General features: G+C 41.2%; 1 protein-coding gene and 3 long non-coding RNA genes across 7 annotated transcripts; 1 reads left to right on the top strand and 3 right to left on the bottom strand.

Annotated features, from left to right (window-relative positions):
• The first annotated feature begins 106 nt into the window (after positions 1-106).
• Positions 107-5,518, top strand: LOC118368506 (akirin-2-like). The gene is made up of 5 exons (XM_035752663.2): positions 107-705; positions 4,214-4,348; positions 4,486-4,635; positions 4,717-4,788; positions 4,942-5,518. The coding sequence occupies exons 1-5, from the start codon at positions 537-539 to the stop codon at positions 4,950-4,952; spliced, it is 537 nt and encodes a 178-aa protein (XP_035608556.1). The 5' UTR covers positions 107-536; the 3' UTR covers positions 4,953-5,518.
• A 1,113-nt stretch (positions 5,519-6,631) lies between these two features.
• Positions 6,632-8,462, bottom strand: LOC118368507 (uncharacterized). 4 transcript variants are annotated; one of them, XR_004822356.2, is made up of 7 exons: positions 8,435-8,462; positions 8,233-8,272; positions 7,955-8,029; positions 7,646-7,783; positions 7,443-7,534; positions 6,875-7,345; positions 6,632-6,774 (listed from the first exon to the last, which is right to left on the bottom strand). It is a non-coding gene; the product is annotated as an uncharacterized LOC118368507 (long non-coding RNA). The 4 variants fall into 4 exon arrangements; XR_008093183.1 differs by having other exon boundaries at positions 6,875-6,991; positions 7,268-7,783; XR_004822353.2 differs by having other exon boundaries at positions 6,875-7,534.
• Positions 8,463-8,464: 2 nt separating this feature from the next.
• On the bottom strand, positions 8,465-11,417 carry LOC127915975 (uncharacterized). The gene is made up of 3 exons (XR_008093184.1): positions 11,280-11,417; positions 8,801-8,914; positions 8,465-8,600 (listed from the first exon to the last, which is right to left on the bottom strand). It is a non-coding gene; the product is annotated as an uncharacterized LOC127915975 (long non-coding RNA).
• Positions 11,418-11,640: 223 nt separating this feature from the next.
• LOC118368508 (uncharacterized) lies at positions 11,641-12,939 on the bottom strand. Its single transcript, XR_004822358.2, has 5 exons — positions 12,721-12,939; positions 12,417-12,471; positions 12,222-12,297; positions 11,940-12,042; positions 11,641-11,746 (listed from the first exon to the last, which is right to left on the bottom strand). It is a non-coding gene; the product is annotated as an uncharacterized LOC118368508 (long non-coding RNA).
• Positions 12,940-24,876: the final 11,937 nt, after the last annotated feature.

The following is a 24,876-nucleotide window of genomic DNA, read 5'->3' as shown; positions in this document are numbered from 1 at the left end:
CCGCCATCATCAGTCTCATCTGCGCATGCCTAGCCGACCCGGCATGAGCGCATAATTGAATATTTGACGTCATCAATACGAGAAACAGACGGCTCTGGTGGTCAAAAACAAGAAAAAGCTGACGTTCGCTGCCTTTCAAGATGGTAACGTTAGGCAGCAAGTTATATCTTCGTCTGAATGTATAACTTAGCTAGCTAGCTAAGGACATCCAAACAGATAACGTTATAAGATAGTGAAAACAAAAGTCAACGTTACACGGGCGTCGGAGTGATAAGAGGAGGGTAACTTTTCCCGGAAAGGTGAAGGGAATTTGTTTTAATCTGGTTGGTTAACGCTAGCTAGCTAGCGTGATAAGTTAGCTAACGGTAGCAATACTCCTTCCTGGACTTGTCGAAGTTGCAAAGCTAGCTGAAAAGCCATCAGGATAAGCTCTTTCTTAGCTAGCGAACGAACGTTAGAAAGCCATTTTCTTTTGTGTTTCGCATTAGCCACACCGTTCCTCGTTCGGTCTTTGTAGACCCTCCTAGGTTCAAATCATGGCGTGTGGAGCGACCCTGAAAAGGACCATGGATTTTGATCCATTGATGAGTCCGACGTCCCCTAAAAGGAGAAGATGTATTCCGGTGTCCCCATCATCATCACCACGGAAATACCTTCGCATGGAGCCGTCACCATTTGGAGAAGTGTCATCCAGACTATCAGCTGGTAAGTACTATGCCGGATGAACCCAAACTCATATCAGACATCTATAGCAAGCCAGGCAGTGGGCAATCTTGCTGCACGTTAAAGGTCCAATGCAGCAGTTGTTTTTAATCAAAATATCAAATAATTTATGGGTAATTAAGTACCTTACTGTGATTTTTATTTAAAACAATGGTCAAAAAGAAATAGCTGGCAGGCCAAAACTCAATTCCACCAAAACAGGCTGAAATTTCAGGTGGTCTTTTAAAACAGCTCTTACGCTAGAAGGGCATTTTTCACAATATTATTTAAACCTCGGTGTGGAAATATAAAACACAGGAAAATCACGTTAATGGCACGGGGCCTTTTAAGGTAGCATGTTCTTTTCCCAAGATCATTCTAGGTGTTAGCCAATAGCTACTTGTGTTATTGCAGCAGCTACAGTGTATTCAGACACCTTGCCTTTTTCCACATTTTGTTACATTACAGCCAACTCTAAAATTGATTAAATATTTTCTCTCATCAATCTACAAAGTACCCCATAATGACAATCAATTTATCAATTGATTGGACATGATTTGGAAAGGCACACACCTGTCAATAAAAGGCACATGACAGCCCGCTTGGAGTTTACCAAAAGGCTAAAGGACTCTGACCTTGAAAAAAATAAGATTCTCTGGTCTGATGAAACCAAGATTGAAGTCTTTGGCCTAAATGCCAAGTGTCACATCTGGAGGAAACCTGGCAACATCCCTACGGTGAAGCATGGTGGTGGCAGCATTATGCTGTGGGGATATTTTTTAGCGGCAGGGACAGGAAGACTATTCAGGATCGAGGCAAAGATGAGCACAGCAAAGAACAGAGATCCTTAATAAAAACCTGCTCCAGAGTGCTCAGGCTAGAGAGAAGGTTCACCTTCCAACAGGACAACGATCCTAAGCACACAGCCAAGACAACGTAGGAGTGGCTTCGGGACAAGTCTCTGAATCCCCTTGAGTGGCCCAGCCAGAGCCCGGACTTGACCCCATCGAACATATCTGGAGAGACCTGAAAATAGCTGTGCAGCAATGCTCCACATCCAACCTGACAGAGCTTGGGAGAAACTCCCTAAATACAGTAGTGCCAAGCTTGTAGCATCATACCCAAGAAGACTCGGCTGTAATCTCTGCCAAAGGTGCTTCAACCAAGTACTTGAGTAAAGGCTCTGAATACTTATGTAAATGTGATAGTGTAGGTTGTAACATAACAATGAGGCTGTAACATAACAAAATATGGGCAAAGTCAAGGGGTCTGAATACTTTCTGAATGCACTGTATCTTGAAAAAATATCAGTGTTTCAAACCCAGAGACGCAACATCGTGATTCTTACAGGAACGCATCGCAAAGCAGACCATTATGGAGCGAGAGACCTGCCAAAAGGTTGAACGTAGGTATTGTTAGATCATAAGAAAATCTATATGTAAATTGTTAGGATCGTAAGAAAAGCCATGCGTGAAACATGAAACGTAAAATTTAATCTGTGAACATACAAACACCATGTTATGATTACGGACTAACATTTTAGGCTTGAACAAATCTTGTTGCAATCCTTACGAACAATAATACCGTTTGAGTTTTGTCAGTTTCATATCACCAACACAAAAAAACGCACACGTTCACGTAGCACTCCTCACAGGCCAAGCATAACACAGCATCATTTTTTTTTTTTAAAGTCAAGGAAACCGGAACGAGGTATCCAGCATGTTTAAGTGTCCATTCTCTATTACTCTTTAGTTAAGTTTACTTCACATTAGGTACTTAATGTAATGGATTTGTTTGCCAGCGCAAGTCTAGATAGGCATAACAGAGCTAGTGCTACACCTAGCGTACTGAAACTTCACTGTTGTATCTCTAAAGCATGGGCATATCTCTGGGTGAGGTGACGTGGACATCCTCATCCATGCACCTTATCAAATAAGACTAATTCAATATTGCACCATTCCATTTTCTGGGCTCTGTCTGCAATCATAACCAGTAGTCTCTACCAGGAATAATGAAACACAGAACAATAATAGATCACTCAATCATGCCAAAGCATACTCTGTAAGAGGGGTTAATATGAATGTAAAATAATTTGATATGATTTATATGAACCGGGTCATGAACATATGAACTGTGAAATGAATAATGGAGAGGTTAAACGTAGGCTAAGTCTGGCATAAGCTTATTCCCACACTTTACAGTAACTGTTGCAATGGTCTTAAGTAGCCTCCATATAGGCTATTCCCTCCATCGTGACACTGCTGGCCAGTTGAAGAGCTTGTGCAGCACCATGCGACTTTGGAAAAGCACCCCTCAGCCTCAGAAGATGCCCTTCTGGAGGCATGCAGCTATAGTTGTTACACCCTAATGTAGGCCTATTTGCCTACTAGCCAAATAAAGTGATGAGCATGCATAATGCGTGCAACTCGTCATATCAACATATTTGAACATTGAATTCATCCTTCATTCAGTTCAGTCAGTATGCCTTCCATTCAGTAATTTGTTGCAATAGGAACTAAATCAAAGAAGAGCATTCTTATCCATTTATTTATTGAAATCTATGTATTATCATTTTAATAATTAAATGTTTAATTTAGTCCTATCCAAATAAAATAAAAATGCCTAAATTGCAATGCCTAAAAGTTGAAGGCCTATCATTTTACTGGTGTCTTGCAGAATAATTTTAGAACATTATTTGTGTTTTTATTATAGGGCTCTCCTTTAAAAAGAGACCCTCTAAATATAGCATCTAAATAATTTTTAAACAAAATAGTTGAAGCACGTGCAGTGGCTGATAGCTTAAACAGATCTGGCAAAAAGAATAGGCTACAGTCTTTGGGACCCCTTGGCTATTTCGCTCAGGACAGGTTATAGCTAAGACAAGGCAATATTTTGTTTCATCTCATTTATTGACATGGATATAGCCTCTGCGTGATGGGGTTGTGCAAAGCAAATGTCTAAAACAAGCCTACATCCAGAGTGGAATTCTTTAAAACAATAGTCAAAATGCCTAATAAAAGGCCTACAGTCCGTACTCCGAAATACTGGAAAAAGTGTGATTCATTAGGTTACATGATCACCACAGTAGCCCCACGCGGCTATAAAAATAAATTATGCAATCATATGGCGATTAAATAATACAACAGCATGGCATATTTAGATAGCGGAATAGGCCTAGCCTAAATCATATTTACTTCTGTGTCTTTATCATTCTCACACAAGTCAAAGGCCCAAGCCAATACTACACCATCTACTGGTATAAAGTCGTTATTGAATGCAGATCTAAAACAAGGTGACGTGATGACGTATTTCTGCGCATGAGCTTTGCTAGCGAACATCATCTTGACATCGCTGACAAGTGTGATAAGGGATTTCTATTGGAGAAGCAGTTTCTGCATATCTTCATACTGTACTGTCTTTGTTAACATGTTGTCAGCCATAAGGATTGCACTGCAGTGCGAGGCCTCCATTAGATTTGACAAGTTGTTTGACCAACGTTCTCTTATTCTAGAGCAAATTCTGAACAACATCAAGCAGGAGTACAAACGCATTCAGAAGAGAAAGCACATAGATGGAGTTTACCAACAGACAGAGGGTTGCTACTCGCCAGAGTCTCCACCCCATCTTAGTGGATCCAGTATGCCAGGTTTGTTATGAGCTTATAGTGTACCATTAGCCTAAACCCTGGTGAGTGGAGGAGATCCACAATACTAAAGGAACTAGACCCCCCCCCCCACCACCAACATGCAAATGACCTAATTGCTTTACTTGTGTCCTCTGCAGGCACATCTGCTGGAGGTTCTTCTCCATCAAAGAAAGAACAGCCCTTATTTACTCTTAGACAAGTTGGAATGATTTGTGAACGTCTACTGAAGGAGCGTGAAGACAAAGTGCGGGAGGAATATGAGGAGACCATGACTTCCAAGTTGGCAGGTGTGGACAGTCAAACACAATTCAGAAAGTGCACCATGTGATTTTTAGTTACAGTCAAATTAAACACCATTTCTATTACAGAACAATATGACACTTTTGTGAAGTTTACACATGACCAGTTGATGCGAAGATTTGGAGAGCAACCTGCAAGCTGTGAGTATTGTTTTGCCCATTTTTATATTTAATTATCAGTGCATGTACCATTCCATTGCTGAATGTGAGAAGGCAACTGTGACTCCTGAATGGAAAACTCTAAAAGGTTATGCTAATATGGCTGGTTTTCTGCTTTTATCTATTAATTTCCAGATGTTTCCTGAGAGACAGACTTTGCCAGGCGACCTTTTCTTGCTGGAAGTTAGAGTTTAAATCTTTGGAAATCCCTGCAAGTGATTGGTTTAATGAAACGTCTTACTGTGCCATATTTCTCCTTTGGGCAAAGGTTTATCTAAGCCGTTGTCAGTGGTAATCTCTCTCACGTAAGCAACTAGGTGCTTCCTAATGTAATTATATGGACCCCCTCTACCAGTGGCCTACATTTCTCCTGCTGTACCTGTATCGATAAGTTGTCACTCTCTTACTTTTATAAAGACATCTGGCATTCCAGACTTTATTCACTGTTTTATTCCTTTGTTACACATGTATATATGATAAAGGAATGTAGACAAAGGTTTGCTGGTCAATCTATTAGCAAGTGGAAGGTACGGTTTGGAGAAGATAATTTGCAATGCCCCAGAGCCTTTTTGTATGGGACTTTACAAAGACTAACTTCAATTCATTAGATTTTTTTCTGCTTTCAAAATGTTATTTATTTTATTGAGTGTTTTGCTTTCAAACCTATGTACTTAGTAGAAAAACCAAACAATAAAATGTTAAGTTTCATGTCGTCACAACAGGGTAATGCTTTAATTAACTGAAGTACTGATATTTCAATTGTAAATAGCTAATAATGTAATCAAGTAGATATACCGATGATATCAGGTTCTGTCAACCCAGTCGCTTGTGTTCCACCACAGCTCCCTGCCTCCACTATGGAGTGACCAAGTCAAAGGCACTTGTTAATCTCATTCCACGGAGGGCCGAGTGTCTACAGGATTTTGTACCACCCTTGTACTCGATCGGTGAATTAAGGTTACTAATTAGTAGGAACTCCCCTCACCTGGTTGTCTTGGTCTTAATTGGAAAAAACAAAACCCCACACACTCGGCCCTCCGTGTAAGTATTGACTGAATGTTAATCCCAGTTGCACTTCATCTAGCCCTCAAGTAGTCAAATTATCTTTTTTCGTCACGTGTTTACAACCACTACATGAAGACCCATCTGTTAATTACATATGAATGCACCCCGTAAACTTGTTAACATGGCTGCTTTTATCATTTTTGTGATACTGCTACTTGATGACAAAATGTTTTATAATATTGCATATACACACTTCTTTGAGTGTGTTTGTTAATGGAGTAAACTGTAAACATGTTTGCATTTTCCACACCTTTTTAAGAATACACTAGAGCAAATCGTGATAAAACAATTGACACATGCATACTATACAACACAAGCTCAGAGACCGTGAATCAGCAGCCTCCCCAGGTCAGTCATAACATGGTCAGACTTCTGCTCGGTGGATTTTACAAATCCCAGGAACTCTAGCAGCCTGGATTTTAAAAAAAACCTGGTTGCCTTTGGCAGGAGGCTGAAACTTGGACGCAAGTGAATCTTCCAGCAATACAATAACCCTAAGCACACATCCAAGTCCAAAGAAATAGGTAATTGACCACAAAAATCAACGTTTTGCAATGGCCATCTCATTCTCTGCACTTGAACCCCATCGACACCCTGCGGTTTGAATTCAAGAGGGCTGTCTTTTTCTGAGTAATTGTATTAGTATAATAATATTTCAAAATTGCATACAACATAGTTCACTCAGTATTTGTGCTAATTCATTTTCTACAGTCTTTTGTTGCTCAACTTTATCAAGGGTGCCAATAATTTGACCAGGCTATGGGAAAGGGAAAAAGACTGCAGTAGGACATGTGGTATGAAAAGCAATATTGAAAATACATCACGATCAAGCATTTTAAAACTTCCAACAGTTAAAGGATACCGTTTGAGTTCATCCACTTTGCCATAGTCAGCAGCGTAAGCCTGCAAATACATACACATTCACTCAATTCAATATGTAAAGTGTTCTTGTTCAGGAAAAAATAACAATAGTGTTTCATTTGATTCTTTATAAGAAATCTACCTCCTGTCAGTCATACAGGTTGATGAGCCTCCCACACTCCATATGGAGTTTGTACACAATGCAGATGTCAGGAGCAGCATTTGAAATTGTCCCGTCCTCGGTCCGCAGGTTTTCATTCTGAACCACACAACATTAGCATCAGTATCAGCTGCTGTTGTAGCTTTAACACTTAAAGTTTGGGCTGATACTCAGTTGTCTAAAGAGACTGGCTTTACCTCATTTCCTTTTCCTTCATCTGCACTGAAATAATTGTGAATAGGTGAAACTAAGCCCACTGATAGTAGTCCACCAAATTGCTTACACCCATCAAGTCTTTCCAGATTAGGGAGAGGATATGAGGAAAGGAGTTTACTAGACACTTGAGACAAAGCCTCTCAGTGGTAAGTTGTTTACCTTCAGGTATAGGTAGTGGTTGCTGAGGGCAGTCTGGATGGCGTGGCGTTGAGGTGGGGTTTCAGGATAGCAGAGGAGCTATAGTAGCACACATACTGGGATTCGTGTAGGGGCACTACTGTACATATTAGAAGTGTAGTCTTTCGGTCTTTCTTTCCCATTACAAAAATGTTACCTTTTGCAGTTGGAACAGGTCTGTTTTCTTCTGGAGGCCTTTCCTTGGAGAAGAGATGATCTCCCCAGCTGCACCCGCTGCAGCAGCAACATCTGATAGGGTCGAAGCAATCAAAAAGTACATTTCACCACCATAGAAATATAAATAAAAAGTCTGCTATTTTAATGAAAATAAAAATGGTAAAGCAAAACCCTCATCGCTACTTTCTGTCCGACTGGTCAACTTTGGCAAGTAAATCTTCCAGTTGGAGCAGTGTAGCGCTCATTTTCTTGCTCTTGCCAGGTTTTAGGATCTCAGCGCACTTTTGCAGTGCTGCTACAAGTTCATCTTTGGCCATCATCCTTGGGTGAAACGTAGAGTGTTGTCAAAGGAAAGGAGAGCAAACAAACTGAACTTATCTTAGCAGGTAACTGAGTACATGGCAACTTGTATAGAACTTTGAAATAAGTTTCGTACGGCAATGTTTGTGCTTTATATCGACGTTAAACAATGATTTTGTAATTAATCATTACCTCAGCTGCATGGCAGACACATGCTCTTCATTCTCCCACACATTCTTCTCCAGACAGGATGTGCAGTTCCCTTACCTGAAAATCGAGGCATATGTGGAACAGGCGAGACAGTTGGGGCCATGCTCTACAATTACATTCCTAACATGAGGTATTATTTCAATGGCAACCTTGATAAACAAAATGTTCAAACCTGTTTCCCCAGAGGGTATTTAGGTAGAGAAAACGTTAGAACGTGGAGAGGCATTGAGACAAAGCACTCAACAGCACTCAATATTTACCTTCACATGGTCAACAGCTCCTGGGGAGCCTGCTATGTACCTGGGGGAAAGGGTGCGAGGTAAACACCAACCATCACAACAAGTTTTAAACAGACGGACCACACAACATTTAAATATTGTTACTCAACCATCATATGGGTAGAAGTGTGTGTGTGTTGGAGACTTGTGGGCCTGCGTGTGCATATGTGTGTGAGACAGTCACCTCATGAAGGATGGCAGCTGTTGGATCCCTGTGGCTGAGCTCAGTGGCGTGGCCCAGGGCCGCCGCCTCCTTACAGCACAGCACGCTCAGAGGCTGGCTGTGGAAGTGCTCCAGCAGAGCCAACTGGTAAGGGGGCCCCATGGTCAACACACACGTACACACAAACCTGAGATCAAGCGATGCAAAAGATAAGGTAACTATTCACAGGAGTAATCCAAAATAATACATCCAGCCCACATCTCAAAGTTAGTCTTTGAAAGACAATACAGAGCAGTCAACAATGTGTTCAGTCAGTCAGTTATTCCACGTCAACACATTTGAACTGTTCTAAAACAGTCACACAAACAATCAGAGGTCAGTACTCACCTGCAGGTCTTTGATGAAGTTGCGCACGGAGAAATCGTGGTGGAAAAAAATTCTGACCAGCACCTGCAGCACCTTGCCACTGGGCTTAACAAGAAACAGTGGGGTCAGGATCACCTTGAGACACAGACAGGAAAGCAATACACACACACTCAAGTCTGAATTCTAACTTGAGAAAGACATGTGTAACAAAACAAAAATTAAAAAATAATGTCATCAATGGGGATCAAGAGTGAAAATGTGCGTTGATCTCTAGTTGGTATTCAACTGCACCTTTAGAACCCTATTGGGGTTAGGAATAGGGCACAGAGGAGCATGATCACTGTGTCCAATACAACTACATCAAAGTGAATGGATGGATCCATGGTAGCTACAGACTACCTTGTCAATTCAATTCAATTTGCTTTATTGGCATGATGTAAAAATGTACATATTGCCAAAGCTTATTTAGGATATTTACAATATAAAATAAAAATGAGAATCAAAATTGTCAAAGGGACAACAATAACCAAGTGTCAAAATAACCATACATTCAACAATAACAATAAGCATACAGTAGAGTACATGTGCAGGTTGATTGGTTTGTCTATGACAGTGGTCAGGTGCAGGACAGGGACTGGAAGAGCTCAATGCACAGCAGAAAGGATATGGACTGGGGTAGCTTGTGCTGAATGGTGCTGCAAGACGTGGTGATGCCAAAGACGAACATCAGAGGAAACTGCTCCACGTACCGACTGTCGCAGAGAACGGGGAGATTATATAGCACGTCGCGCATGGGCATTTTTAACATATGCTACAGTACCCTCACACAAGTACACGTGCATTTTCCCCATTCAATCAATCTAACAGAGACAGAGGTCAGGGACCATGCTTTTCTCCCCCCCTGCAGATGATGAAGTCTTGCAGCACTCTAGGGTTGAAAGCCTCTAGGTCTATGAAGATCACTAAAATGGGAGGATGTTGTTGCATGTCTTTGCCAAAAGAAGTACGCTTTTTGCCTGGGGTGCCAGACAAATTATTAGGACCAAACAAATTATTTAAGACTCATGATCTGTAATGAGCATTTACACAATGATAGTAAGGTCAAAATCTATCAAATGTGACCGTTTTACATAAAAGCCTTACATTAGTCCTTGATTGTGTGCAGTAGCTTCGTACCTTTGTCACAGTCTATCTATCCTAACCTGCCTTTAAGGTCTTCGAAAGCCAAGTTAACAAAACAGATCACCGACCATTTCGAATCCCACCGTACCTTCTCCACTACGCAATCTGTCTTCCGAGCTGGTCATGGGTGCACCTCAGCCACGCTCAAGGTCCTAAATAATATCATAACCGCCATCGATAAAAGACAATACTGTGCAGCCGTATTCATCGACCTGGCCAATGCTTTTGACTCTGTCAATCACCACATTCTTATCGGCAGACACAACAGCCTTGGTTTCTCAAATGACTGCCTCGCCTGGTTCACCAGGCTGACTTAGAATATGTGGACAACTACAAATACCGAGGTGTCTGGTTAGACTGTAAACTCTCCTTACAGACTCACATTAAGCATCTCCAATCCAAAATTAAATCTAGAATAAGCTTCCTATTTCGTGACAAAGCATCCTTCACTCATGCTGCCAAACATACCCTCGTAAAACTGACTATCCTACTGATGCTTGACTTCGGCGATGTCATTTACAAAATAGCCTCCAACACTCTACTCAGCAAACTGGATGCAGTCTATCACAGGGCAATCCATTTTGTCACCAAAGCCCCATATACTACCCACCACTGCAACTTGTATGCTCTCGTTGGCTGGCCCTCGCTTCATATTCATTGCCAAACCCACTGGCTCCAGGTCATTTATACGTTTTTGCTAGGTAAAGCACCGCCTTATCTCAGCTCACTGGTCACCATAGCAGCACCCACCTGTAGCGTGTGCTCCAGAAGGTATATTTCACTCGTCACCCCCAAAAGCCAATTCCTCCATTGCCTGCCTTCCCTTCCAGTTCTCTGCTGCCAATGACTGGAACGAACTGCAAAAATCACTGAAGCTGGAGACTCAAATCTCCCTCAGTAACATTAAGCATCAGCTTACAGATCATTGCACCTGTACATAGCTCATCTGTAAATAGCCCATCCAACTACCTCATCCCCATACTGTTATTTATTTTTGCTACTTCGCACCCCAGTATCTCTACTTGCACATTCATCTTCTGCAAATCTATCACTCCAGGGTTTAATTGCTAAATTGTAATTACTTCACCACTACGGCCTATTTATTGCCTTACCTCCCTAATCTTACCTCATTTGCACACACTGTATATAGACTTTTCTATTGTGTTATTGACTGTACGTTTGTTTATTCCATGTGTAACTGTGTTGTTGTTTGTGTCGCACTGTTTTGCTTTATCTTGGCCAGTTCGCAGTTGTAAATGAGAACTTGTTTTCAACTGGCCAACCTGGTTAAATAAAGGTGGGAAAAAAAGTAATGTACCAGTCACAGAGGGTGCTAAGGGAGCAGTGCACCCTCTTCTGGTTAACATTGGTACTGTGCTGCTTAGGCTCTTCCTCCTCTTCAACATCCACTGACACACAAGCACTCAGTCTCACTAGAACCCTCTGCATCAGGTGCTTCAGGGCTGAGGACAGAACCAAATGAAAATGTGACGATTTGAGTGAGGTAGTATCCATGTGTCATAATAAAAAAAATACCATGCAGATACTTATTTACATCAAAGTATAAATAAATTAAATCTACCCAATTACCAACCTCAAATAGCAGTTGTACAAATTCCCTTGTTGACTAATAATAGAAATAAGAGTTGTTTCTCAAGTACCACATACACGAGACTGGCCTGCACACTCTTTGGCTTGTATGGAGACAACAAAAAGGAGTCACCGACTGCTGCAGCTGGTTAGAGGAGCTCTGGAAGGTAATTTCATGATTTGGCACATTCACTCCTACACAGTAAGAAGAGAAGAGACATACAGTTACTTGGTTAATCTCTATCCCATGGACAACATATCAAAATACACTAATTTAGGCATAGGGCATGGGCCCTGGTCATGCCAAAGACTTTTGCGTGTGCACCCTCTCTTTTGAGTAACATACCACGCACTAGGGCAGCTGTAAGAATCTCATTGGCTCTCATACCTCTTGCCCAGTCACCCGTGCCCCGCTGGAAAGTGGAGGCACTCTTTCTGATAAACTCCAATAGGCTGTCTAAGATGATCCTGTTCAGCTCATCCTGCAGAAACTGTAAAGACGAAACAATGTACATTTCCATGCCTGATAAAAGCTTGAAACTTTTCAGTGAGGTGAAACGTTCACAACGCTACAAATAGAAATGTAATAAATAGAGCCAACACAATTCCCTATTCTGCATTACATGTATAGGCTCTCACCTCGGTGTCTGCCTTCATTATAGGCTCTCACCTCGGTGTCTGCTTTCATTTTCTCCAATAATGTCTGCTATTCTCTGTGTCCTCATTGCCATGAGCGAAATAATCCTCTGGAGAAAACATCCGCGCGCGATCAATACAAAATGTCACTGGCAGAATATTCCGTTTTCACAAAACAAAGTACACGTATTATTCAATTACTGTGTTTATAATCTATATAATCACTCACCCACAGTTGGCCTCTTCTTCCACTTTTTGGCACTGGGCTTGAACACAAAGCAAACCTATCCATTCGGGGGATATACACATGATGACATGATCATTGTTACTTCAGTGGGCTGACAACAAGCAATAACTTAATAAACAAGTTGTGGCTAGATACCTATAATTTTGTTATGGTCGTTTTACCGAGCTAAAGTTAGTAAACCAGCTGACATACGTGGGAAAGATGTAACGTTATTTGCCACGATGATGTACTAATTCGCCACTCCCAACAGGAAACCTCAATAAAACCAATGGACTCATTAGCCTACCTTTGAAACCGACGAAGTTGTCGAAATGTGACTGCCCCAGACAGACTATGGTCTGTAAAATATGTTTTATTATTTGACAGATTGTACGGCGCACTTTAGTAGTCATGGTGGTGGGGAACAAAATACGGCCTGACTAATCTAATATCAATTCTCCAGTTTAAAAACAAAAATCCTTTCACTGATTTTTTTTCAAATTAATTAGTGTTTTTAACAGTTCTCTCCGATTTTGTATTCGGTCCCTCATTACATTTTTTAAAAAATCCCTCAATTTTAATACTCTGCATTTTTTCCATTCATTGTGTATGCAACCCTAAACATTCTGCTGATGGAACCATGGTCTGGAATCAATTAAAACAGGCAAATTATTTCTAATGTCTTATGTAGCTAGCTGTCTTGCTCTTACGCGGTGTAGCAATTTAAGCAATTGATAGCTATTCGCTTTGTTGCTATGACAATACGTTCACCTGTAACGCTATACTAGCTGATAGCCAGGCTAGGATACGTAGCTAGCTAGCTTTTGATAGATATCCAACCGAAGCCTCCAGTCCTAGAAATTATACCTTTCTGCCTCTGACAATTAAACAATCAAACCGTTTGCCTGGTGCCATGTTTTACTGGAAGATCAAATTATGTCACTAAGCAAGCACATTTAGCGTAGTTCCGGGAGGAAAAAGTTGCATTCTGTGCATGGTTGAGCTCTGTATTTACAATTCAGTAATATAATAATGTAGTTGACAGCACGGTAAGAGCAGGCAAAATAAACTTTCCAATGACCTGAACCATTGTCATGTCAGTGTTATTTCGTGGTGTAATCTCAATTATCCAGCAGATGGCACTGTTCATGTTGTACATGTATCATGAATCCGAGTTTGCGCTTTGTGTCTTTAGTTTGCGCCGTAAACATGCATAATTCAGTTATGACAGCTAGCGAGGGTCCTGACTTTTCAGGTTATTGCAATTACTAAACTTAAAAGTGTACTTAAGGTCGCCGTTCATAGAGCTACACAGATCCAGAGTCTGGAGTAGACTCATGTAACTATAAAGTCAGCCATAGTTGTGAAAAGGGAGTAAAAAAGGTAGTAAAGAGTTTGTATAGTTTTGTAATATATTGAGACAAACAATGAATTCATAGGCTATTATAACCAAAAGTAGTAATGAAATGATAGCCTATCAACAAACAAAATGACTACTAAATGCAGTTCAAAGTGTCAAAGAAAAGTGTCTCCTCAAAACAACATTCTAGCCAGATCAATAAACTGCATCAGAGGAATGTTGTCATATATATCGAAACATAAATAACTAATGAGCTTCACGAAAGAAAATTGATATTGAAGCCACTAAAGGCTGTCATGTTACTGAAAGGCTGCTATCGGTGCACATAACAGCTTCCCGGAAAGACAATCAAATGACAGATAAATCAAAAAATACATCTAGGTTTATGATGAATTTAAATAAAATATAGAATGCCTACTTATTAAAGGAAGTTAAAGACCCATGCATGACAAACAAAGCATACAACCAAATAACGTGGAAATGACATTTGGGGAACCATGGCCAACTCTTTGGTGCTGAAAGGACAGCGCCGCTGCCTTGCCAGATATACAGTGCATTCGCAAAGTATTCAGACTCCACTTTTTCCACATTTTGTTACGTTATTGCCTTATTCTAAATAGTCCCCCCCCCCCTCAATCTACACACAATACCCCATAATGACAGTTTTCCCCCCAACAAAAATGTAATAAACATTTCCGTAAGTATTCAGACTCTTTTCTCAGTACTTTGTTGAAGCATATTTGGCTGCGATTACAGCCTCAGGTCTTCTTGGGTATGACGCTACAAGCTTGGCACACCTGTATTTGGGGAGTTTCTCCCATTCTTCTTTGCAGATCCTCTCAAGCTCTGTCACGTTGGATGGGGAGCGTCGCTGCACAGCTATTTTCAGGGCTCTCCAGAGATGTTCAATCGGGTTCAAGTCCGGGCTCTGGCTGGGTCACTCAAGGACATTCAGAGACTTGTCCCCGAAGCCACTCCTGCGTTGTCTTGGCTGTGTGCTTAGGGTCGTTGTCCTGTTGGAAGGTGAACCTTCGCCCCAAGTCTGAGGTCCTGAGCGCTCTGGAGCCGGTTTTCATCAAGGATCTCTGTACTTTGCTCCGTTTATCGTTCCCTCAAGTCTCCCAGTCCCTGCTGCTGAAAAACATCCCCACGGCATGATGCTGCAACCACCATGCTTCACCGTAGGGATGGTGCCAGGTTTCCTCCAGATGTGACACTTGGCATTCAGGCCAAACAGTTCAATCTTGGTTTCATCAGTCCATGGAAATCTTGTTTATCATGGTCAGAGTCCTTTAGGTGCCTTTTACTGAGGAGTGGCTTTCATCTGGCCACTCCACCATAAAGGCCTGATTGGTGGAGTGCTGCAGTGATGGTTGTCCTTCTGGAAGTTTCTCCCATCTCCACAGAGGAGCTCTGTCAGAGTGACCATCGGTTCTTGGTCACCTCCTGTGGGACCTTATTATACACAGGTGTGCTTTTCCAAATCATGTCCAATCAATTGAATTTACTACAGGTGGACTCTAATCAAAGTTGTAGAAACATCTCAAAGATGATCAATGGAAACAGGATGCACCTGAGCTCAATTTCGAGTCTCACAAAATTTTTAAAAAACTGTTTTCGCATTGTCATTATGGGGTATTGTGTGTAGATTGAGGAACAAAATGTATTTAATACATTTTAGAATAAGGCTGTAACGTAACAAAAAGTGGAAAAAGTCGAGGGGTCCGAATTCTTTCCAAATGCACTGTATAATTCTCCCGCTTTTGGGCAGTGGATAGTTGGGGTACAGTTTGTCAAACCATTTTGGGACTTATATATATATATATATATAAAAAACAATGCCTCATGAGCTTAGTTCAACAGTCACCCCCCCCATCAGAACCCAAATTTGATCTTGTTTTTATTTTGGATGGTCAGTCCTTGCATCCATAGCTCTGTGTATGAATTTGAGAGTTGTTACATTACACCAGGCCCATTCCTCAGCTTTTTACCAAAAGAGGCAGGGTTGGCTGCTTTGTTATTGTTTCAATTAAGGATTCTTGCTTTAATTGAGCTATGTATTCATCCATCCACTATAACCATCCATCAAATCAAGTTAATTACACTAAGTTGTAACTACTTTCCTCTTTTGTTTTCAGATTTACTGCAGTGCCGTCAAGGTCATGATGGAATGCCGAACTCGCAAAATACGTGCCCAGATTTGGTGATCGTATTGCCATAAGGCAGTACTGCAAAAGAGATGTGGCCGCTCTCCAGCGATCCAGCGTGTTCAAAGCTGCAGATACGTTTTTTAATTGTTCCATAAGCCTAAAGAAAAGTCATAAGTAGCCTGCAAAACTTTGTGGAAACTCCAACGCTAAGACAACAGAACGTACTTTCCAAATTGGATGGCTGGAACAAGTTGGGAGTCGACTCATTCTGCCAAATTAGAGAGAAAAAAAGGTGGTAGGGCAAGACAATTAAAGGCACCAAAGACGGTCACTAAGGCACTTTTATTTCCAAATGGAAAAAGAAAAATTCCAAATCATTGAGTTAACATGCGAGACTTTACTAAGGGAGCGCTAGACACATCTACATCATTGGTCGAACAATACGAACTCAGAAAAAAAGCATTTTAAATCTATATCTTTCCAGCAAATTAAACTTTCATGGCAGCTGCCTCCATCTCCAAAGAGAAGAATAACAGAACCAAGTACAGCAGAATCAAATGTTTTGTTACATGCGCCGAATACAACAGGTGTAGTAGACCTTAGCGTGAAATGCTTACTTACAAGCCCTTAACCAACAATGCAGTTAAGAAACTATTTACTAAAACTCAATAAAATAAACAATAACGAGGCTATATACAGGGGTACCGGTACAGAGTAGGGTACTTTCTAAATGTAATCAGTAAAGTAACCTTTTGATTACCCAAACTCAGTAACGTAATCTGATTCCATTCCGTTACTTTTAGATTACTTTCCCCTTAAGAGGCATTAGAAGAAAACAAAAATGTATGTTAACAATTGAATGACATCTATTGCAGGATAAATCTGTTAAAGTTTACAGTGGCCATAAATGGATGTTTTATGGGGTACATTTTATGGGGTGGTTATGTAGGCTTCTTCTAACCCATAGCTTTCTAGTACATATAATACGATTAAATTATTTTTACATTAAAAACCAAAGTCTATCAAAATGTCAGTAATTCCAAGTCCTATGGATTTTTTTATCAGCATAAATTAGATTGATCAATAAAAGCCCCACTTACTCCATAGGCTTGGATCCGCGCTATGCAGCTGTTGCAAGAGCGCATTTTTCACTGACTGCCCACTGGTTTCAAAAATAATGATTGATAGGCAGCTTAAACTTCTTAAATTCAACCATTTAGATTTGTGAACAGCTATCCACAGCAACCACAATCCATAAGGCGCAAATAGCTAAATCAGAGAGCAGCAGTGTGATTCACTTCACATCAATGCGCTATGTAGATATCAATAATAAGTGATACCCGTATCACCGTAGACTACGCCACTGCTGCCATCCTTACCTCCAAGCATTTATTCAAGGTGAATAATCTTTGGATGCTGCACCATTGGAAGACAGCTTGGACTGTAGCCTACAAAAAAATGTATATTCCTGCTCTTTACCCACGATCCATTAAGCACATTTGGTATCATCATAGTGGTCTCTGACTCAGACTTAAACTTGAGCCTTTTTTCAATGCTCATTTGCATGGGGGGGTGCGGACACAATTCCAAAGTGTGGGTGATGGACATCATTTTCATGTCAGACATTTTCTCTCACACACACAATTTAACTTGCTCAAATCAAATCATGTAGAACTAGGGGTCGAAAGTTACCAAGGAGGATGGTAGTTACTTTATTGGGGAGCGGTATACATGTGTCGATCTTGTTCCACCAGGCTACCTCACCCAACCCCCCACCACAAATGATATGTTCAACAACTACATTCACAATGTTATGTTTTACACATTCTTAAACAGGTGCAGATGTCCTTGTTTTGAGACCAAGAGTGACTTTGGAAGAAGCCCCCAAGACTCCTGAAAAACACACACATGCTGTACACAGTGTCTTCGTTGTCAGTGTCGCTTCGACATTAGGACCTGGCCACTGTCAAGCTGGCCCTGATGATTGCAAACAGTGGCAAAGAGTTCCAAAATTAAATGAATGTAGCAAACTGATACTGTAGCCACAATATGCATTTTATAAAAAGGACAGCTACTGTGAGTTGCCATGTATAAAATCTGCACTGTGTGCATACTATTCCAGCATTGCTGAGATGAGAAAGTCTCTCCTCAGATCCAGGGGATGGGCTATCAGGAAGAGCTTCAATCCCTGGTAGTTGGGACCCGTTCACTCTCAATCAGGCCATATAGATTGTAGACTGTTTGAGGTCATAAGTCCAACATGACAGAGCTTGAGAGGATCTGCAGAGAAGAATGGGAGAAACTCCCCAAATACAGGTGTGCCAAGCTTGTAACGTCATACCATGGAAGACTCAATGCTGTAATCGCTGCCAAAAGGTGCTTCAACAAAAGTACTGAGTAAAGGGTCTGAATACTTATGCAAATGTGATATTTATATATTTTTTATTAAAACATTTCTAAAAACCTAATTTCTGCTTTGTCATTATGGTGTAATGTGTACAGATTGATGAAGACTTTAAATCAATTTTAGATTAAGGCTGTAATGTAACAAAATATGGGAAGTCAAGGGGTCCGAATACTTTCCGAAGGCACTGTAGCTAAAGTTAATTACTTGTGTATTTATTCGTTATTATTTTTCTATTTCTAAATGTTTGTCTCTGCAATAGTGGTAAGGGCCAGTAAGTATGTAAGCATAGTCTACACCTCTTAAGACCCATTTGACAAATAACATTGTATTTGGTTTGACAGTGGTTCAATCAATTCTATTCTGCTATTTGTAGGCTACTGTCTAATAATTTCTCTCAATATATTTCATGATGTGTATGTAACCTAACATGCACAATGTTGTGCCACATCAGTGATTTAGTCCATTTTTATTGTGTCGGCATAGTAATAAGCCACCTCAATATTTGCAGCCATAGGTGTTAATATCGCTCTTGGAGCTGATCCGTCATCAGTATTGTGAAATAATTATAAAAGTTAAGGTAAGATTTGAATGGAGAAAGCTGATCTGAGAGCAGTGCTCACTTTCTTTCGATCCTATTAGTATCGACACATGCCCCAACATCTCACTAAGCGAGCGTTCTCTCTTCGTGGTGTTTTGGGAAACGCATGTTACATCTTTGGCCGTTGTTGGAAAGATGCATGTTTAAACACTTGCCAGCCTAAGTTCCATCGCTATCGGGAAACAGGGTCCTGGACATATATTTTGCCAACACATGGCGGCTCACCTTTGTTCAACCAGCTAAACCAGATTGGGAGTTAGTCTATTAGCTAGAAAAAGGTATGCTAGAGTTATTACTTCCTCTTCCAACTATGTACCAAGTCCATTCTTTTGAAAATGTTCCTTACTTCTCCTTGCCATTATCATTCATCTGATAAGACAAGTGAATACATTTTTTGGGGGGGGTAACATGATTGGGGTCACTAGGTCTGTCTCTGCAGGGTTCCATGGCAAGAAAAAGGCCCCTGAGCTAAACAGCTGCTTTTAGCGAAAATGTGTTTGGAGTTACATAGCCTATTGGCTAGAAAAATGTATGTGTACAGTATGTACTGTAGGTCTCAAACTCACCAAAAAAAGGTCTGCTCACAGTCAACTGCGTTTATTTTCAAGAAACTTAACGTGCAAATATTTGTATGTACATAAGATTCAACAGACAAACTGAATAAGTTCCACAGACATTTGACTAACAGAAATGGAATAATGTGTCCCTGAACAAAGGGGGGGAGGGGGTCAAAATCAAAAGTAACAGTCAATGCAGCTGGTGGCCACACCAGATACTAAGTACTGTAGTGCATCTCCTCCTCATGGGCTGCACCAGATTGGCCAGTTCTTGCTGTGAGATGTTACCCCACTCTTCCACCAAGGCACCTGCAATTTCTGGGGAGGGGAATGGCCCTAGCCCTCACCCTCCGATCCAACAGGTCCCAGATGTGCTCAATGGGATTGAGATCCGGGTTCGTCGCTGGCCATGGCAGAACACTGACATTCCTGTCTTGAAGGAAATCAAGCACAGAACGAGCAGTATGGCTGGTGGCATTGTCATGCTGGCGGGTCATGTCAGGATGAGCCACCTGCAGGAAGGGTACCACGAGCGAGGTCTTCCCTGTAACGCACAGCGTTGTTTGCCTGCAATGACAACAAGCTCAGTCCGATCATGCTTTCACACACCGTCCCAGATCATGATGTATCCACCTCCAAATCGATCCAGTTCCAGAGTACAGGCCTTGATGTAACGCTCATTCCTTCGACGATGAATGCGAATACGACCATCACCCCCGGTGAGACAAAACTGCGACTCGTCAGTGAAGACCACTTTTTGCCAGTCCTGTCTGGTCCAGCGACGGTGGGTTTGTGCCCGTAGGCGACGCTGTTGCCGATGATGTCTGGTGAGGACCTGCCTTACAACAGGCCTTTCAAGCCCTCAGTCCAGCCTCTCTCAGCCTATTACGGACAGTGAGCACTGACGGAGGGATTGTGCGTTCCTGGTGTAACTCAGGCAGTTGTTGCCATCCTGTACCTGTCCCACCGGTGTGATGTTCGGATGTATCGACCCTGTGCTGGTGTTGTTACACAGTCTGCCACTGCAAGGACGATCAGCTGTCCGTCCTGTCTTTCTGTCTAAGGCGTCTCACAGTACGGACATCAATTTATTGTCCTGGCCACATCTGCAGTCCTTGCAGCATGCCTGAGGCACACAGATGAGCAGAGACCCCTGGCATCTTTCTTTTGGTGTTTTTCCAGAGTCAGTATAAAGGCCTCTTTAGTGTCCTAAGTTTTCATAACTTTGATCTTAATTGCCTACCGTCTGCAAACTGTTAATGTCTTATCGACAATTCCACAGGTCCATGTTCATTAATTGTTTATGGAAGTTATTTAGATTTTTACAAGTTATATTTGAAAGACAGGGACATTTGCTTTTTTGCTGAGCTTCTCTCTCATATATAGAGATACAAGTTGTAGTCATTAAAATTCATTTTTCAAACACTCCACAAATTTCTTGTTATCAAACTATAGTTTTGGCAAGTCGGTTAGGACTTTGTGCATGACAAGTAATTTTCCAACAATTGTTTACAGACAGATTATTTCACTTATAATTCATTGGTTAACAATTCCAGTGGGTCAGAAGTTTACAAACACCGAGTTGAACACCGAGCCTTTAAACAGCTTGGAAAATTCCTGAAAATTATGTCATGGATTTAGAAGCTTCTGATAAGCTAATTGACATCATTTGAGTCAATTGGAGGTGTACCTGTGGTTGTATTTCAAGGCCTACCTTCAAACAATGCCTCTTTGCTTGACATCATGGGAAAATCAAAAGAAATCAGCCAAGACCTCAGATAAACAATTATAGACCTCCACAGGTCTGGTTCATCCTTGGGAGCAATTTCCAAATGCCTGAAGGTACACACAATAGTACACAAGTATAAACACCATGGGACCACGCAGCCATCATACAGCTCAGGAAGGAGACGCGTTCTGTCCCCTAGAGATGAACGTACTTAGGTGCGAAAAGTGCAAATCAATCCCAGCAGCAAAGGACCTTGTGAAGATGCTGGAGGAAACAGGTACAAAAGTATCTATATCTACAGAAAAACGAGTGTCCTATATCGACATAACCTGAAAGGCCACTCAGCAAGAACGAAGCCACTGCCAACCGTCATAAAAAAAACCAGACTACGGTTCGCAACTACACTAAGATCGTACTTTGTGGAGAAATGTCCTCTGGTCTGATGAAACGAAACAAAAATAGAACTGTTTGGCCATAATGACCATCGTTATTATGTTTGGAGGAAAAAGGGGGATGCTTGCAAGTCGAAGAACACCATCCCAACCGTGAAGCACGGGGGGATAGCATCATGTTGTGGGGGTGCTTTGCTGCAGGAGGGACAAGTGCATTTCACAAAATAGATGGCATCATGAGGAAAGGAAACTTCTGTGGATATATTGAAGCAACATCAAGACATCAGTCAGGAAGTTAAAGCTTGGTCGCAAATGGGTCTGCCAAATGAACAATGACCCCAAGCATAATTCCAAAGTTGTGGTAAAATGGCTTAAGGACAACAAAGTCAAGGTATTCGAGTGGCCATCACAAAGCCCTGACCTCAATCCTATAGAAAATGTGTGGGCAGAACAGAAAAAGCATGTGCGAGTTAGGAGGCCTACAAACCTGACTCAGTTACACCAGCTCTGTCAGGAGGAATGTGCCAAAATTCACCCAATTTATTGTGGGAAGCTACACGAAACGTTTGACCCAAGTTAAACAATTTAAAGGTAATGCTACCAAATACTAATTGAGTGCATGTAAACTTCTGACCCACTGGAAATGTGATGAAAGAAATAAAACGCTGAAATAATATCACTACTATTATTCTGACACTTCACATTCTTACAATAAAGTGGTGAACCTAACTGACATAAGACAGGCATTTTGACTTGGCTTAAACTTCAGGAATTGTGAAAAACTGAGTTTAAATGTATTTGGCTAAGGTGTATGTAAACTTCCGACATCAACTGTATATCTTCCACTAGAGGCATTTCTTATCCCATGACTCGTCAATCTGTTTCAACTTTGGCATATACTCTTCCTGGACACAGACACCGAGCCTGGATAGTCAGTCAAAGCATCTCTTTTGGCCCACCATTATGTATGACAAACGCATTACGAAACATGTGTACACATACATTTTAATGTGCCCTTAAAATAGTGGTAGTTGCCATGGCCATTATGCACTTATTTGCGCCTTCTGAAGGTTTTTTTTCTTTTCCTGTAGCCAGCCATGGAGAAAGTGCTCACACATTGAAAAAATTCCAGCAATCTTGGTTGACTTTTTCCATTCATCCAAAAATGTATCACATATTCACTCAGTGCTAAGGGACTTGTGTGTTGCATCAAGTCAACCCTTTTACTGGTAAATCGTCTACACTCAGTCACCATATTTAATGGTTGCTTGATAACTTGTGACAAACCTGGAACTTGCATCAAATACTTTGGCATTGCTCTGGGCCGATTACCTTGACGTATACCAATTAATTATTCATGATTTGGTACCAGAAGTAGTTGCAACAGTGACCTTAAATAAAAGGAAAATAAGGTTTTAATATCGGAGACTGTCGTCATGCATTATGCCACACATTTGCAATGATACAAAGTTCGTGCCACATAAAATGAGCTTCATCAGTTACTTCATCAGGGGCGGCAGGTTGCCTCGTGGTTAGAGCGTTGGACCGAGCTGACTAGGTAAAAAAAATAAATCTGTCGTTCTGCCCCTGAACAAGGCAGTTGACCCACTGTTCCTAGGCCGTCATTGACAATAATAATGCGTTCTTAACGTTCTTAACTGACTTGCCTAGTTAAATAAAGGTCAAATAAAATGTTAAAAAAAGAATTGTCAAATAATCTGTATAAATAATCTTGGCTGCAATTGTCACTATGATCAACTGAAGATATTATTAAATGTAGCCTACACGTGAGCCTGTAGGACTTGTGCAACACGGTTTTATATGTCAAGTCTATGAAGAGTGCAATGATTAATACAAGGATAATAATCAAACAATCTCCAAAAAGTTAACCTGTAGCTGCATGGCCTATAGCATTGACAACAGTTCACTGTAGATAGCTTTGTTAATTCGAAGGTAGAGCACCCTAATTATGCGGTGATCACTTTAGTTGTCGTCACCCACAGCCGATGATGCACCAAAAACCGGTATGTGTAGCAGATCTGTCACTGGGTCCCAAAATAGGCCTGGTCTTGCCGGACTCTGTGCTTTGCTGAACATACACTCTTCTGGGACTTCTGGTCGAAACAGCCGCACCACATCTTTTCGTTCTTGACTCTTTCCCCTCACAAAACAGCGGATTCTTTCCACGTCATTGGCACTTTTATATTTGAGAATAAAATTGCGACAGGAGCCACATACTGGTTTTGAAAACCCATCACTCAGCGTGACAGGTCCTGCTTTCTTTTCTAAAGCCAGTGTGTCGTCCGATCGCAATGAAGACGATTTACCTTCCAAAAAAAAGGTTGTTTCTTCCTGTTACAATTGTTCCGTTCACCACAAACATGAACATATTTTGATTGGGTTTTAAACCGCCGATTTCACCACCATCCACACACTGTTGCACCTGACACTAATCTCGCCCTAACAAAGGCATCACTGATTTACACCGGGTACCCGTCCCTTTTATAACTGATTTTGTGCGATGGACTTCCCCAGGCTTCCCTTTTTTGTAGCCTGAGGCTACTGACTAGCAAACCATGAGCTAGTTGCTAGCTAGGTAACAGCTAGTGTAAATGTAAAACTTGCTCAAGAGTTCACAGAATTGTCAAATACAAAATGTGGCTAACAGATAGTTAGCAGATCGAGATTCTTACCGTTGCCTCAATTTAGGCAGTATCATCCAGATATTCATGTGAAGCTTGAGACAGGCATTTGTAGTTCTGTATGATAGCCACATTAGCATTTCATTTGGGGGGGTAAATACAGGTGATTAAATAGATAAGTCACCTTTTCCAAGAGAGATTTACAGTTATAAAAACATTACACCAGGCTAAAGCCTACACAAGACACTACCCCATCTGAAGTGTTTCTAAAATCCCCTATGGGAAAAAGAAATGGTGGAAAAGACGATTGGAACCATTTCCGTATTATGACTCTTTGTGGTTCATTATAGCAGTTTCAACAATCTTTGATCACCCAACAATGTGACTGGACATCAGTAAAACCAACCAACAAAAATGATGCACTGTCTTGAGTTGTTTTGTCATAAACCCACTGCTCCGAAACCATTTCTTTCATTACTTACCCGAGGCACTGTCTGATCATCATTATGGACGTAGTAGTAGATGATGCCATGTGAAGGGTATCAGGGAATCAGGGCTCCAACGTTCTAGCTGAATAAATACATCAATTACAAATTATAAGTCAGTTCTTATGCCTTCAATAAGGGTC

This window comes from Oncorhynchus keta, chromosome 35, assembly GCF_023373465.1.
Source record: "Oncorhynchus keta strain PuntledgeMale-10-30-2019 chromosome 35, Oket_V2, whole genome shotgun sequence".
In the NCBI taxonomy this organism is placed as follows: domain Eukaryota; kingdom Metazoa; phylum Chordata; class Actinopteri; order Salmoniformes; family Salmonidae; genus Oncorhynchus; species Oncorhynchus keta.
This window is presented reverse-complemented; position numbering and strand designations above follow the sequence as displayed.

What these genes read in the sequence shown, in the direction of transcription:
- LOC118368506 (XM_035752663.2), top strand. Translation starts at nt 537, where the DNA reads ATGGCGTGTGGAGCGACCCTGAAAAGGACCATGGATTTTGATCCATTG. An exon ending in TAGTGGATCCAGTATGCCAG is followed by an intron (nt 4,349 to 4,485) that starts GTTTGTTATGAG and finishes TGTCCTCTGCAG; the next exon opens with GCACATCTGCTGGAGGTTCT. An exon ending in CATGACTTCCAAGTTGGCAG is followed by an intron (nt 4,636 to 4,716) that starts GTGTGGACAGTC and finishes TTTCTATTACAG; the next exon opens with AACAATATGACACTTTTGTG.